Source organism: Oncorhynchus nerka, unplaced genomic scaffold (genome assembly GCF_034236695.1).
Source record: "Oncorhynchus nerka isolate Pitt River unplaced genomic scaffold, Oner_Uvic_2.0 unplaced_scaffold_1765, whole genome shotgun sequence".
Classification (NCBI taxonomy): Eukaryota; Metazoa; Chordata; class Actinopteri; order Salmoniformes; family Salmonidae; genus Oncorhynchus; species Oncorhynchus nerka.
The window spans coordinates 24955-40924 of record NW_027039553.1 but is presented as its reverse complement, the minus strand read 5'-3'; the positions used below and the strand labels follow the sequence as shown (position 1 = coordinate 40924).

The following is a 15970-nucleotide window of genomic DNA, read 5'->3' as shown; positions in this document are numbered from 1 at the left end:
GGGCAGTGTGGGAAGTGTTGGATGAGAGCGAGAGGGAAAAGGATACAAGGTAGTGGTCGGAGACTTGGAGGGGAGTTGCAATGAGGTTAGTGGAAGAACAGCATCTAGTAAAGATGAGGTCGAGCGTATTGCCTGCCTTGTGAGTAGGGGGAAGGTGAGAGGGTGAGGTCAAAAGAGGAGAGGAGTGGAAAGAAGGAGGCAGAGAGGAATGAGTCAAAGGTAGACGTGGGGAGGTTAAAGTCGCCCAGAACTGTGAGAGGTGAGCCGTCCTCAGGAAAGGAGTTAATCAAGGCATCAAGCTCATTGATGAACTCTCCGAGGGAACCTGGAGGGCGATAAATGATAAGGATGTTAAGCTTGAAAGGGCTGGTAACTGTGACAGCATGGAATTCAAAGGAGGCGATAGACAGATGGGTAAGGGGAGAAAGAGAGAATGACCACTTGGGAGAGATGAGGATCCCGGTGCCACCACCCCGCTGACCAGAAGCTCTCGGGGTGTGCGAGAACACGTGGGCGGACGAAGAGAGAGCAGTAGGAGTAGCAGTGTTATCTGTGGTGATCCATGTTTCCGTCAGTGCCAAGAAGTCGAGGGACTGGAGGGAGGCATAGGCTGAGATGAACTCTGCCTTGTTGGCCGCAGATCGGCAGTTCCAGAGGCTACCGGAGACCTGGAACTCCACGTGGGTCGTGCGCGCTGGGACCACCAGATTAGGGTGGCCGCGGCCATTCGCGGTGTGGAGCGTTTGTATGGTCTGTGCAGAGAGGAGAGAACAGGGATAGACAGACACATAGTTAACAGGCTACAGAAGAGGCTACGCTAATGCAAAGGAGATTGGAATGACAAGTGGACTACACGTCTCGAATGTTCAGAAAGTTAAGCTTACGTAGCAAGAATCTTATTGACTAAAATGATTAAAATGATACAGTACTGCTGAAGTAGGCTAGCTGGCAGTGGCTGCGTTGTTGACTTTGTAGGCTAGCTGGCAGTGGCTGCGTTGTTGACACTACACTAATCAAGTCGTTCCGTTGAGTGTGATAGTTTCTACAGTGCTGCTATTCGGGGGCTAGCTGGCTAGCTAGCAGTGTTGATTACGTTACATTGCGTTAAAAGAACGACAATAGCTGGCTAGCTAACCTAGAAAATCGCTCTAGACTACACAATTATCTTTGATACAAAGACGGCTATGTAGCTAGCTATGTAGCTAGCTATGATCAAACAAATCAAACCCTTGTACTGTAATGAAATGAAATGAAAATGTGATACTACCTGTGGAGCGAAGCGGAATGCGACCGGGTTGTTGAGTGAGGAAGTTCTATTCGGTAGACGTTGGCTAGCTGTTGGCTAGCTAGCAGTGTCTCCTACGTTAAGGACGACAAATAGCTGGCTAGCTAACCTCGGTAAATTAAGATAATCACTCTAAGACTACACACTCTAAACTACACAATTATCTTGGATACGAAGACAGCAAAGACACCTATGTAGCTAGCTAACACTACACTAATCAAGTCGTTCAGTTGAGTGTAATAGTTTTTACAGTGCTGCTATTCGGTAAACGGTGGACGTTTGCTAGCTGGCTAGCTGGCTAGCTGCTGGGCAGATAGCAGTGTAGACTACGTTAGGACGACGAAAATACGATAATTACGCAATTATCTTTGATACAAAGACGGCTATGTAGCTAGCTAAGAAGAAATTGCTAAGATTAGACAAATCAAACCGTTGTACTATAATGAAATGTAATGAAAAGTTCTAGTAGGGGCTAACAGGGATACTAGTAGGGACTAACAGGGATACTAGTAGGGACTAACAGGGATACTAGTAGGGGCTAACAGGGATACTAGTAGGGGCTAACAGGGATACTAGTAGGGGCTAACAGGGATACTAGTAGGGGCTAACAGGGATACTAGTAGGGGCTAACAGGGATACTAGTAGGGGCTAACAGGGATACTAGTAGGGGCTAACAGGGATACTAGTAGGGGCTAACAGGGATACTAGTAGGGGCTAACAGGGATACTAGTAGGGGCTAACAGGGATACTAGTAGGGGCTAACAGGGATACTAGTAGGGGCTAACAGGGATACTAGTAGGGGCTAACAGGGATACTAGTAGGGGCTAACAGGGATACGAATAGGGGCTAACAGGGATACTAGTAGGGGCTAACAGGGATACTAGTAGGGGCTAAGGGATACTAGTAGGGTCTAACAGGGATACTAGAAGGGACTAACCTAACTAACAGGGATACTAGTAGGGACTAACAGGGATACTAGTAGGGGCTAACAGGGATACTAGTAGGGGCTAGCAGGGATACTAGTAGGGACTAACAGGGATACTAGTAGGGGCTAACAGGGATACTAGTAGGGGCTAACAGGGATACTAGAAGGGACTAACCTAACTAACAGGGATACTAGTAGGGACTAACAGGGATACTAGTAGGGTGTAACAGGGATACTAGTAGGGGCTAACAGGGATACTAGTAGGGGCTAACAGGGATACTAGTAGGGGCTAACAGGGATACTAGTAGGGGCTAACAGGGATACTAGTAGGGGCTAACAGGGATACTAGTAGGGACTAACAGGGATACTAGTAGGGACTAACAGGGATACTAGTAGGGACTAACAGGGATACTAGTAGGGACTAACAGGGATACTAGTAGGGACTAACAGGGATACTAGTAGGGACTAACAGGGATACTAGTAGGGACTAACAGGGATACTAGTAGGGTCTAACAGGGATACTAGAAGGGACTAACCTAACTAACAGGGATACTAGTAGGGACTAACAGGGATACTAGTAGGGACTAACAGGGATACTAGTAGGGGCTAACAGGGATACTAGTAGGGGCTAACAGGGATACTAGTAGGGGCTAACAGGGATACTAGTAGGGTCTAACAGGGATACTAGAAGGGACTAACCTAACTAACAGGGATACTAGTAGGGACTAACAGGGATACTAGTAGGGGCTAACAGGGATACTAGTAGGGGCTAACAGGGATACTAGTAGGGGCTAACAGGGATACTAGTAGGGGCTAACAGGGATACTAGTAGGGGCTAACAGGGATACTAGTAGGGGCTAACAGGGATACTAGTAGGGGCTAACAGGGATACTAGTAGGGAGTAACAGGGATACTAGTAGGGACTAACAGGGATACTAGTAGGGACTAACAGGGATACTAGTAGGGACTAACAGGGATACTAGTAGGGACTAACAGTGATACTAGTAGGTACATAGACATCACCAGTACTGACAGGGTTCATGTAGAAGGTACAGAGACATCACCAGTACTGACAGGGTTCATGTAGAAGGTACAGGGACATCAACAGTACTGACAGGGTTCATGTAGAAGGTACATAGACATCAACAGTACTGACAGGGTTCATGTAGAAGGTACAGAGACATCAACAGTACTGACAGGGTTCATGTAGAAGATACATAGACATCAACAGTACTGACAAATTCATGTAGAAGGTACAGAGACATCAACAGTACTGACAGGGTTCATGTAGAAGGTACAGAGACATCAACAGTACTGACAGGGTTCATGTAGAAGGTACAGAGACATCAACAGTACTGACAGGGTTCATGTAGAAGGTACAGAGACATCAACAGTACTGACAGGGTTCATGTAGAAGGTACATGGACATCAACAGTACTGACAGGGTTCATGTAGGGGGCATTTTCTATGACGTGAACAGTGAGTTGTCCAGATTAGAATGAGTGACATTAACTAGTGACCTCCTCCTCAAGTGGTTTGTCTCTCTTGGTGTAACGGTTAAGGTGTTGGGTTGACAGTCTCTGGACCTGGGTTTGAGTCCTGGTCAGGCCTTCTCCCTGGTTCCATTCTGGGTTTGAGTCCTGGTCGGGCCTTCCCCCTGGTTCCATTCTGGGTTTGAGGCCTGGTCGGGCCTTCCCCCTGGTTCCATTCTGGGTTTGAGTCCTGGTCGGGCCTTCCCCCTGGTTCCATTCTGGGTTTGAGTCCTGGTCGGGCCTTCCCCCTAGTTCCATTCTGGGTTTGAGTTCTGGTCGGGCCTACACCTTGGTTCCATTCTGGGTAGGAGTCCTGGTCGGGCCTACCCCCTAGTTCCATTCTGGGTTTGAGTCCTGGTCGGGCCATCCCCCTAGTTCCATTCTGGGTTTGAGTCCTGGTCGGGCCTTCCCCCCTGGTTCCATTCTGGGTTTGAGTCCTGGTCGGGCCTTCCCCCCTGGTTCCATTCTGGGTTTGAGTCCTGGTCGGGCCTTCCCCCTAGTTCCATTCTGGGTTTGAGTCCTGGTCGGTCCTACCCCCTTGGTTCCATTCTGGGTTTGAGTCCTGGTCGGGCCTTCCCCCTAGTTCCATTCTGTGTTTGAGTCCTGGTCGGGCCTTCCCACTAGTTCCATTCTGGGTTTTAGTCCTGGTCGGGCCTTCCCCCTGGTTCCATTCTGGGTTTGAGGCCTGGTCGGGCCTTCCCCCTGGTTCCATTCTGGGTTTGAGTCCTGGTCGGGCCTTCCCCCTGGTTCCATTCTGGGTTTGAGTCCTGGTCGGGCCTTCCCCCTAGTTCCATTCTGGGTTTGAGTCCTGGTCGGGCCTACCCCTTGGTTCCATTCTGGGTTTGAGTCCTGGTCGGGCCTACCCCCTAGTTCCATTCTGGGTTTGAGTCCTGGTCGGGCCATCCCCCTAGTTCCATTCTGGGTTTGAGTCCTGGTCGGGCCTTCCCCCCTGGTTCCATTCTGGGTTTGAGTCCTGGTCGGGCCTTCCCCCCTGGTTCCATTCTGGGTTTGAGTCCTGGTCGGGCCTTCCCCCTAGTTCCATTCTGGGTTTGAGTCCTGGTCGGTCCTACCCCCTTGGTTCCATTCTGGGTTTGAGTCCTGGTCGGGCCTTCCCCCTAGTTCCATTCTGTGTTTGAGTCCTGGTCGGGCCTTCCCACTAGTTCCATTCTGGGTTTTAGTCCTGGTCGGGCCTTCCCCCTAGTTCCATTCTGGGTTTGAGTCCTGGTCGGGCCTACCCCCTAGTTCCATTCTGGGTTTGAGTCCTGGTCGGGCCTTCCCCCTGGTTCCATTCTGGGTTTGAGTCCTGGTCGGGCCTACCCCTTGGTTCCATTCTGGGTTTGAGTCCTGGTCGGGCCTTCCCCCTAGTTCCATTCTGGGTTTGAGTCCTGGTCGGTCCTACCCCCTAGTTCCATTCTGGGTTTGAGTCCTGGTCGGTCCTACCCCCTAGTTCCATTCTGGGTTTGAGTCCTGGTCGGTCCTACCCCCTAGTTCCATTCTGGGTTTGAGTCCTGGTCGGGCCTTCCCCCTAGTTCCATTCTGGGTTTGAGTCCTGGTCGGTCCTTCCCCCTAGTTCCATTCTGGGTTTGAGTCCTGGTCGGGCCTACCCCCTAGTTCCATTCTGGGTTTGAGTCCTGGTCGGGCCTACCCCCTAGTTCCATTCTGGGTTTGAGTCCTGGTCGGGCCTACCCCTAGTTCCATTCTGGGTTTGAGTCCTGGTCGGGCATCCCCCCTAGTTCCATTCTGGGTTTGAGTCCTGGTCGGGCCTACCCCCTAGTTCCATTCTGGGTTTGAGTCCTGGTCGGACCTTCCCCCTAGTTCCATTCTGGGTTTGAGTCCTGGTCGGGCCTTCCCCCTAGTTCCATTCTGGGTTTGAGTCCTGGTCGGGCCTTCCCCCTAGTTCCATTCTGGGTTTGAGTCCTGGTCGGGCCTTCCCCCTAGTTCTATTCTAGGTTTGAGTCCTGGTCGGGCCTTCCCCCTAGTTCCATTCTGGGTTTTAGTCCTGGTCGGTCCTACCCCCTAGTTCCATTCTGGGTTTGAGTCCTGGTCGGGCCTACCCCTAGTTCCATTCTGGGTTTGAGTCCTGGTCGGTCCTACCCCCTAGTTCCATTCTGGGTTTGAGTCCTGGTCGGTCCTACCCCCTAGTTCCATTCTGGGTTTGAGTCCTGGTCGGTCCTACCCCCTAGTTCCATTCTGGGTTTGAGTCCTGGTCGGTCCTACCCCCCTAGTTCCATTCTGGGTTTGAGTCCTGGTCGGTCCTACCCCTTGGTTCCATTCTGGGTTTGAGTCCTGGTCGGTCCTACCCCTAGTTCCATTCTGGGTTTGAGTCCTGGTCGGTCCTACCCCTAGTTCCATTCTGGGTTTGAGTCCTGGTCGGTCCCCTAGTTCCATTCCTAGTTCCATTCTGGGTTTGAGTCCTGGTCGGGCCTTCCCCTAGTTCCATTCTGGTTTGAGTCCTGGTCGGGCCTACCCCTAGTTCCATTCTGGGTTTGAGTCCTGGTCGGTCCTACCCCTAGTTCCATTCTGGGTTTGAGTCCTGGTCGGTCCTACCCCTAGTTCCATTCTGGGTTTGAGTCCTGGTCGGTCCTTCCCCTAGTTCCATTCTGGGTTTGAGTCCTGGTCGGTCCTACCCCTAGTTCCATTCTGGGTTTGAGTCCTGGTCGGTCCTACCCCTAGTTCCATTCTGGGTTTGAGTCCTGGTCGGTCCTACCCCTAGTTCCATTCTGGGTTTGAGTCCTGGTCGGTCCTACCCCTAGTTCCATTCTGGGTTTGAGTCCTGGTCGGTCCTACCCCTAGTTCCATTCTGGGTTTGAGTCCTGGTCGGTCCTACCCCCTAGTTCCATTCTGGGTTTGAGTCCTGGTCGGTCCTACCCCTAGTTCCATTCTGGGTTTGAGTCCTGGTCGGTCCTACCCCCTAGTTCCATTCTGGGTTTGAGTCCTGGTCGGTCCTACCCCTTGGTTCCATTCTGGGTTTGAGTCCTGGTCGGTCCTACCCCCTAGTTCCATTCTGGGTTTGAGTCCTGGTCGGTCCTACCCCCTAGTTCCATTCTGGGTTTGAGTCCTGGTCGGTCCTACCCCCTAGTTCCATTCTGGGTTTGAGTCCTGGTCGGTCCTACCCCCTAGTTCCATTCTGGGTTTGAGTCCTGGTCGGTCCTACCCCCTAGTTCCATTCTGGGTTTGAGTCCTGGTCGGTCCTACCCCTAGTTCCATTCTGGGTTTGAGTCCTGGTCGGTCCTACCCCCTAGTTCCATTCTGGGTTTGAGTCCTGGTCGGTCCTACCCCCTAGTTCCATTCTGGGTTTGAGTCCTGGTCGGTCCTACCCCTGGCTTCATTATGATCCTCTCATCTCTCCCTCAGCTGCCAACGTCCTGCTGTCGGAGCGTGGGGAGGTAAAGCTGGCAGACTTTGGGGTGGCAGGACAGCTAACAGACACCCAGCTCAAACGCAGCACCTTCGTTGGCACGCCCTTCTGGATGGCTCCAGAGGTCATCAAGCAGTCAGCCTACGACTGTAAGGTGAGAGGTCGAAGGTTACAGTCAGCCTACGACTCTATGGTGAGAGGTCAGAGGTTAGTCAGCCTACGACTCTATGGTGAGAGGTCAGAGGTTAGTCAGCCTACGACTCTATGGTGAGAGGTCAGAGGTTAGTCAGGCTACGACTGTAAGGTGAGAGGTCGAAGGTTACAGTCAGCCTACGACTCTATGGTGAGAGGTCAGAGATTAGTCAGTTTACGACTCTATGGTGAGAGGTCAGAGGTTAGTCAGCCAAGACTCTATGGTGAGAGGTCAGAGATTAGTCAGTTTACGACTCTATGGTGAGAGGTCAGAGGTTAGTCAGCCTACGACTCTATGGTGAGAGGTCAGAGGTTACAGTCAGCCAACGACTCTATGGTGATAGGTCAGAGATTAGTCAGCCTACGACTCTATGGTGAGAGGTCAGAGGTTAGTCAGCCTACGACTCTATGGTGAGAGGTCAGAGGTTACAGTCAGCCAACGACTCTATGGTGAGAGGTCAGAGATTAGTCAGCGTACGACTCAATGGTGAGAGGTCAGAGGTTAGTCAGCCTACGACTCAATGGTGAGAGGTCAGAGGTTAGTCAGCCTACGACTCTATGGTGAGAGGTCAGAGGTTAGTCAGTCTACGACTCTATGGTGAGAGGTCAGAGGTTAGTCAGCCTACGACTCAGGGGTCATACAGGAAGTTCTGTTTATAATGACAACAAAGACGTTATCCCAAATGCCACACAAGGTCTACATCTGAATCGGCACCCTATTCCCTATATAGTACACTAGCCCATAGGACTCTGGTCAAAATATAAACAGTAGGGTGTAATTTTGGATGGTCCGAAGGTGGAAACATCTCTCTCCCTGTCCCCTCTGTGTTGCAGGCAGACATCTGGTCTCTGGGTATAACATGTATAGAGCTGGCTAAAGGAGAACCCCCGCACTCTGAGCTACACCCGATGAAAGTGCTGTTCCTTATCCCAAAGAACACCCCTCCTACCCTGGAGGGGAACTACAGCAAGCCCCTCAAGGAGTTTGTGGAGGCCTGCCTAAACAAGGAGCCAAGCTTCGTAAGTATTCCTTTAGAGTTAGGCTTCAGAAGTGTTCACGTTTAAACCCCAAACCTAACTGGTTTCAACTGGTTTCAACTGGTTTTTACTTCCCTTTGAAGTGCTCTGTTAGGAAACACGTTTAAACCCCAAACCTAACTGGTTTCAACTGGTTTTACTTCCCTTTGAAGTGCTCTGTTAGGAAACACATTTAAACCCCAAACCTAACTGGTTTCAACTGGTTTTACTTCCCTTTGAAGTGCTCTGTTAGGAAACACGTTTAAACCCCAAACCTAACTGGTTTCAACTGGTTTCAACTGGTTTTACTTCCCTTTGAAGTGCTCTGTTAGGAACCACGTTTAAACCCCAAACCTAACTGGTTTCAACTGGTTTTACTTCCCTTTGAAGTGCTCTGTTAGGAAACACGTTTAAACCCCAAACCTAACTGGTTTCAACTGGTTTTACTTCCCTTTGAAGTGCTCTGTTAGGAAACACGTTTAAACCCCAAACCTAACTGGTTTCAACTGGTTTTACTTCCCTTTGAAGTGCTCTGTTAGGAAACACGTTTAAACCCCAAACCTAACTGGTTTCAACTGGTTTTACTTCCCTTTGAAGTGCTCTGTTAGGGAAACACGTTTAAACCCCAAACCTAACTGGTTTCAACTGGTTTTACTTCCCTTTGAAGTGCTCTGTTAGGAAACACGTTTAAACCCCAAACCTAACTGGTTTCAACTGGTTTTACTTCCCTTTGAAGTGCTCTGTTAGGAAACACGTTTAAACCCCAAACCTAACTGGTTTCAACTGGTTTTACTTCCATTCGCTGGCCTGGCAATATCAGAGAGCATTTGGAGGTAATTTGTGCGTCCGTGCCTGCGTAGTTTTACCCTCTCTCTATCCTGTCCTGTCTCTCCACTCCTCACCTTGCTTCCTTCTCATCCCTTCCGCTTTCCTCCTTCCCCTTTCCCCCTCTCTCTCTCTGCAGAGGCCCACTGCCAAAGAGCTGTTGAAACACAAGCTGATTGTGCGTCACGCCAAGAAGACGTCATACCTGACAGAGCTGGTGGATAGATACAGGAGGTGGAAGGCTGAGCAGACCAGACAGCAGGCAGAGTCCGGCTCAGACGAGTCTGACTCGTAAGTCAGGATCAGACCAGACAGCAGGCAGAGTCCAGCTCAGACAAGCCTGACTCTTAAGTCAGGATCAGACCAGACAGACCAGACAGAGTCCAGCTCAGACAAGCCTGACTCTTAAGTCAGGATCAGACCAGACAGACCAGACAGCAGGCAGAGTCCAGCTCAGACAAGCTTGACTCTTAAGTCAGGATCAGACCAGACAGACCAGACAGCAGGCAGAGTCCAGCTCAGACAAGCCTGACTCTTAAGTCAGGATCAGACCAGACAGACCAGACAGCAGGCAGAGTCCAGCTCAGACGAGTCTGACTCTTAAGTCAGGATCAGACCAGACAGCAGGCAGAGTCCAGCTCAGACAAGCCTGACTCGTAAGTCAGGATCAGACCTATACAGACCAGACAGCAGGCAGAGTCCAGCTCAGACAAGCCTGACTCTTAAGTCAGGATCAGACCTAGTTTGCATACTAAATGGAACCCTCGTCCCTTTGCAGTGCACTACTTTAACCAAGGCTATTGAGTCATACTGTCGTGCTGAGCCAATTAGAGTCCCGACTCTGGTCTATCTTGTCCAATCAGGGAGCAGGATGGGCAGGCGTCGGGCGGGAACAACTTTGGGAGTGATGACTGGATCTTCACCATCAGAGAGAAGGATCCTAAGAAACTGCAGAACGGGGGAGAGGGACAGGAAGTGGAGAGTGGAGACATTTCAGGGAGGCTGTTTTCCACCATCATCTCTCCTTCTCTGGCCGAAGTAAGAAGCCCCCCCCCCTGTCATAGCACAGACAGACAGACCAACCCAACCCCCGGCCATGAGACAGACCAACCCAACCCCCGGCCATGGTCAGACAGACCCAACCCAACCCCCGGCCATGGTCAGACAGACCCAACCCAACCCCTGGCCATGGTCAGACAGACCAACCCAACCCCCCGGCCATGGTCAGACAGACCAACCCAACCCCCGGCCATGAGACAGACAGACCAACCCAACCCCCGGCCATGGTCAGACAGAGCAACCCAACCCCCGGCCATGGTCAGACAGACCAACCCAACCCCGGCCATGGTCAGACAGACCAACCCAACCCCCGGCCATGGTCAGACAGACCAACCCAACCCCGGCCATGGTCAGACAGACCAACCCAACCCCGGCCATGGTCAGACAGACCAACCCAACCCCGGCCATGGTCAGACAGACCAACCCAACCCCCTGCCATGGTCAGACAGACCAACCCAACCCCCTGCCATGGTCAGACAGACCAACCCAACCCCGGCCATGGTCAGACAGACCAACCCAACCCCGCCATGGTCAGACAGACCAACCCAACCCCGGCCATGGTCAGACAGACCAACCCAACCCCGGCCATGGTCAGACAGACCAACCCAACCCCGGCAATGGTCAGACAGACCAACCCAACCCCGGCCATGAGACAGACCAACCCAACCCCGGCCATGGTCAGACAGACCAACCCAACCCCCTGGCCATGGTCAGACAGACCAACCCAACCCTCAGCCATGAGACAGACCAACCCAACCCCGGCCATGGTCAGACAGACCAACCCAACCCCTGGCCATGGTCAGACAGACCAACCCAACCCCGGGCATGGTCAGACAGACCAACCCAACCCCGGCCATGGTCAGACAGACCAACCCAACCCCCGGCCATGAGACAAACCAACCCAACCCCCGGCCATGGTCAGACAGACCAACCCAACCCCGGCCATGGTCAGACAGACCAACCCAACCCCCCGGCCATGGTCAGACAGACCAACCCAACCCCCGGCCATGGTCAGACAGACCAACCCAACCCCGGCCATGGTCAGACAGACCAACCCAACCCCGGGCATGGTCAGACAGACCAACCCAACCCCGGCCATGGTCAGACAGACCAACCCAACCCCCCGGCCATGAGACAGACCAACCCAACCCTCGGCCAACCCAACCCCCCGGCCATGAGACAGACCAACCCAACCCCTGTCATAGCGCAGACAGACCAACCCAACCCCTCGGCCATGGTCAGACAGACCAACCCAACCCCGGCCATGGTCAGACAGACCAACCCAACCCCGGCCATGGTCAGACAGACCAACCCAACCCTCGGCCATGGTCAGACAGACCAACCCAACCCCTGCCATGGTCAGACAGACCAACCCAACCCCGGCCATGGTCAGACAGACCAACCCAACCCCTCGGCCATGAGACAGACCAACCCAACCCCGGCTATGGTCAGACAGACCAAACCAACCCCGGCCATGGTCAGACAGACCAACCCAACCCCCGGCCATGAGACAGACCAACCCAACCCTCGGCCAACCCAACCCCCGGCCATGAGACAGACCAACCCAACCCCTGTCATAGCGCAGACAGACCAACCCAACCCCTCGGCCATGGTCAGACAGACCAACCCAACCCCGGCCATGGTCAGACAGACCCAACCCAACCCCTGGCCATGGTCAGACAGACCAACCCAACCCCCGGCCATGGTCAGACAGACCAACCCAACCCCGTCCATGAGACAGACAGACCAACCCAACCCCGGCCATGGTCAGACAGACCAACCCAACCCCCGGCCATGGTCAGACAGACCAACCCAACCCCCGGCCATGGTCAGACAGACCAACCCAACCCCGGCCATGGTCAGACAGACCAACCCAACCCCGGCCATGGTCAGACAGACCCAACCCAACCCCTGGCCATGGTCAGACAGACCAACCCAACCCCCGGCCATGGTCAGACAGACCAACCCAACCCCGGCCATGAGACAGACAGACCAACCCAACCCCCCCGGCCATGGTCAGACAGACCAACCCAACCCCGGCCATGGTCAGACAGACCAACCCAACCCCGGCCATGGTCAGACAGACCAACCCAACCCCGGCCATGGTCAGACAGACCAACCCAACCCCGGCCATGGTCAGACAGACCAACCCAACCCCGGCCATGGTCAGACAGACCAACCCAACCCCGGCCATGGTCAGACAGACCAACCCAACCCCCTGCCATGGTCAGACAGACCAACCCAACCCCCGGCCATGGTCAGACAGACCAACCCAACCCCCGGCCATGGTCAGACAGACCAACCCAACCCCGGCCATGGTCAGACAGACCAACCCAACCCCGGCCATGGTCAGACAGACCAACCCAACCCTCGGCCATGAGACAGACCAACCCAACCCCCGGCCATGGTCAGACAGACCAACCCAACCCCGGCCATGAGACAGACCAACCCAACCCCCGGCCATGGTCTGACAGACCAACCCAACCCCGGCCATGGTCAGACAGACCAACCCAACCCCCGCCATGGTCAGACAGACCAACCCAACCCCCTGGCCATGGTCAGACAGACCAACCCAACCCCGGCCATGGTAAGACAGACCAACCCAACCCCGGCCATGGTCAGACAGACCAACCCAACCCCAGCCATGGTCAGACAGACCAACCCAACCCCCTGGCCATGGTCAGACAGACCAACCCAACCCCGGCCATGGTCAGACAGACCAACCCAACCCCGGCCATGGTCAGACAGACCAACCCAACCCCGGCCATGGTCAGACAGACCAACCCAACCCCGGCCATGGTCAGACAGACCAACCCAACCCCGGGCATGGTCAGACAGACCAACCCAACCCCCGGCCATGGTCAGACAGACCAACCCAACCCCCCGGCCATGAGACAGACCAACCCAACCCCGCCATGGCCAGACAGACCAACCCAACCCCCTGTCATAGCGCAGACAGACCAACCCAACCCCCGGCCATGGTCAGACAGACCAACCCAACCCCCGGCCATGGTCAGACAGACCAACCCAACCCCCGGCCATGGTCAGACAGACCAACCCAACCCCCGGCCATGGTCAGACAGACCAACCCAACCCCCGGCCATGGTCAGACAGACCAACCCAACCCCCGACCATGGTCAGACAGACCAACCCAACCCCGGCCATGGTCAGACAGACCAACCCAACCCCGGCCATGGTCAGACAGACCAACCCAACCCCTGCCATGGTCAGACAGACCATGGTCAGACAGACCAACCCAACCCCCGGCCATGAGACAGACCAACCCAACCCTCAGGCCAACCCAACCCCCCGGCCATGAGACAGACCAACCCAACCCCCATGTCATAGCGCAGACAGACCAACCCAACCCCTCGGCCATGGTCAGACAGACCAACCCAACCCCCGGCCATGGTCAGACAGACCAACCCAACCCCCGGCCATGGTCAGACAGACCAACCCAACCCCGGCCATGGTCAGACAGACCAACCCAACCCCCTGCCATGGTCAGACAGACCAACCCAACCCCGGCCATGGTCAGACAGACCAACCCAACCCCTCGGCCATGAGACAGACCAACCCAACCCCGGCCATGGTCAGACAGACCAAACCAACCCCGGCCATGGTCAGACAGACCAACCCAACCCCTCCCGCCATGGTCAGATGGTCAGACAGACCAAACCAACCCCGGCCATGGTCAGACAGACCAACCCAACCCCGGCCATGGTCAGACAGACCAACCCAACCCCGGCCATGGTCAGACAGACCAACCCAACCCCTCGGCCATGAGACAGACCAACCCAACCCCCGGCCATGGTCAGACAGACCAACCCAACCCCCGGCCATGGTCAGACAGACCAACCCAACCCCCGGCCATGGTCAGACAGACCAACCCAACCCTCGGCCATGAGACAGACCAACCCAACCCCCGGCCATGGTCAGACAGACCAACCCAACCCCCGGCCATGGTCAGACAGACCAACCCAACCCCGGCCATGGTCTGACAGACCAACCCAACCCCGGCCATGGTCAGACAGACCAACCCAACCCCCGGCCATGGTCAGACAGACCAACCCAACCCCCGGCCATGGTCAGACAGACCAACCCAACCCCGGCCATGGTCAGACAGACCAACCCAACCCCCGGCCATGGTCAGACAGACCAACCCAACCCCCAGCCATGGTCAGACAGACCAACCCAACCCCTGGCCATGGTCAGACAGACCAACCCAACCCCCGGCCATGGTCAGACAGACCAACCCAACCCCCGGCCATGGTCAGACAGACCAACCCAACCCCGGCCATGGTCAGACAGACCAACCCAACCCCGGCCATGGTCAGACAGACCAAACCAACCCCCGCCATGGTCAGACAGACCAACCCAACCCCTGGCCATGGTCAGACAGACCAACCCAACCCCCGGCCATGGTCAGACAGACCAACCCAACCCCGGCCATGGTCAGACAGACCAACCCAACCCCTGGCCATGGTCAGACAGACCAGACAGACCAACCCCCCCGCCATGGTCAGACAGACCAACCCAACCCCTCGGCCATGAGACAGACCAACCCAACCCCCGGCCATGAGACAGACCAACCCAACCCCTGTCATAGCGCAGACAGACCAACCCAACCCCTCGGCCATGGTCAGACAGACCAACCCAACCCCCCCGGCCATGGTCAGACAGACCAACCCAACCCCCGGCCATGGTCAGACAGACCAACCCAACCCTCGGCCATGGTCAGACAGACCAACCCAACCCCCTGCCATGGTCAGACAGACCAACCCAACCCCCGGCCATGGTCAGACAGACCAACCCAACCCCTCGGCCATGAGACAGACCAACCCAACCCCCGGCTATGGTCAGACAGACCAAACCAACCCCCGGCCATGGTCAGACAGACCAACCCAACCCCCGGCCATGAGACAGACCAGAAACCCTCGGCCAACCCAACCCCCGGCCATGAGACAGACCAACCCAACCCCTGTCATAGCGCAGACAGACCAACCCAACCCCTCGGCCATGGTCAGACAGACCAACCCAACCCCGGCCATGGTCAGACAGACCAACCCAACCCCTGGCCATGGTCAGACAGACCAACCCAACCCCCGGCCATGGTCAGACAGACCAACCCAACCCCCGGCCATGAGACAGACAGACCAACCCCCGCCACCAGACCAACCCAACCCCCCGGCCATGGTCAGACAGACCAACCCAACCCCCCGGCCATGGTCAGACAGACCAACCCAACCCCGGCCATGGTCAGACAGACCAACCCAACCCCGGGTCAGACAGACCAACCCAACCCCGGCCATGGTCAGACAGACCAACCCAACCCCTGGCCATGGTCAGACAGACCAACCCAACCCCCCAACCCCTGGCCATGGTCAGACAGACCAACCCAACCCCCGGCCATGGTCAGACAGACCAACCCAACCAGACAGACCAACCCCCGGCCATGGTCAGACAGACCAACCCAACCCCCGGCCATGGTCAGACAGACCAACCCAACCCCGGCCATGGTCAGACAGACCAACCCAACCCCCCGGCCATGGTCAGACAGACCAACCCAACCCCGGCCATGGTCAGACAGACCAACCCAACCCCGGCCATGGTCAGACAGACCAACCCAACCCCTGCCATGGTCAGACAGACCAACCCAACCCCCTGCCATGGTCAGACAGACCAACCCAACCCCCGCCATGGTCAGACAGACCAACCCAACCCCGGCCATGGTCAGACAGACCAACCCAACCCCCGGCCATGGTCAGACAGACCAA

General features: G+C 55.2%; 1 protein-coding gene across 3 annotated transcripts in view; it reads left to right on the top strand.

Annotated features, from left to right (window-relative positions):
* The window catches only part of LOC135567900 (serine/threonine-protein kinase 24-like), a 51959-nt gene that overhangs the window by 21495 nt on the left and 14494 nt on the right, over nucleotides 1-15970 (top strand). For all 3 annotated transcript variants that reach the window (XM_065015024.1, XM_065015025.1, XM_065015026.1), the window contains 4 exons: nucleotides 7097-7254; nucleotides 8127-8312; nucleotides 9274-9425; nucleotides 9998-10172. In XM_065015024.1, coding sequence (XP_064871096.1) covers nucleotides 7097-7254; nucleotides 8127-8312; nucleotides 9274-9425; nucleotides 9998-10172 — 671 coding nt within the window. The remainder of the gene's footprint in view (nucleotides 1-7096; nucleotides 7255-8126; nucleotides 8313-9273; nucleotides 9426-9997; nucleotides 10173-15970) is intronic.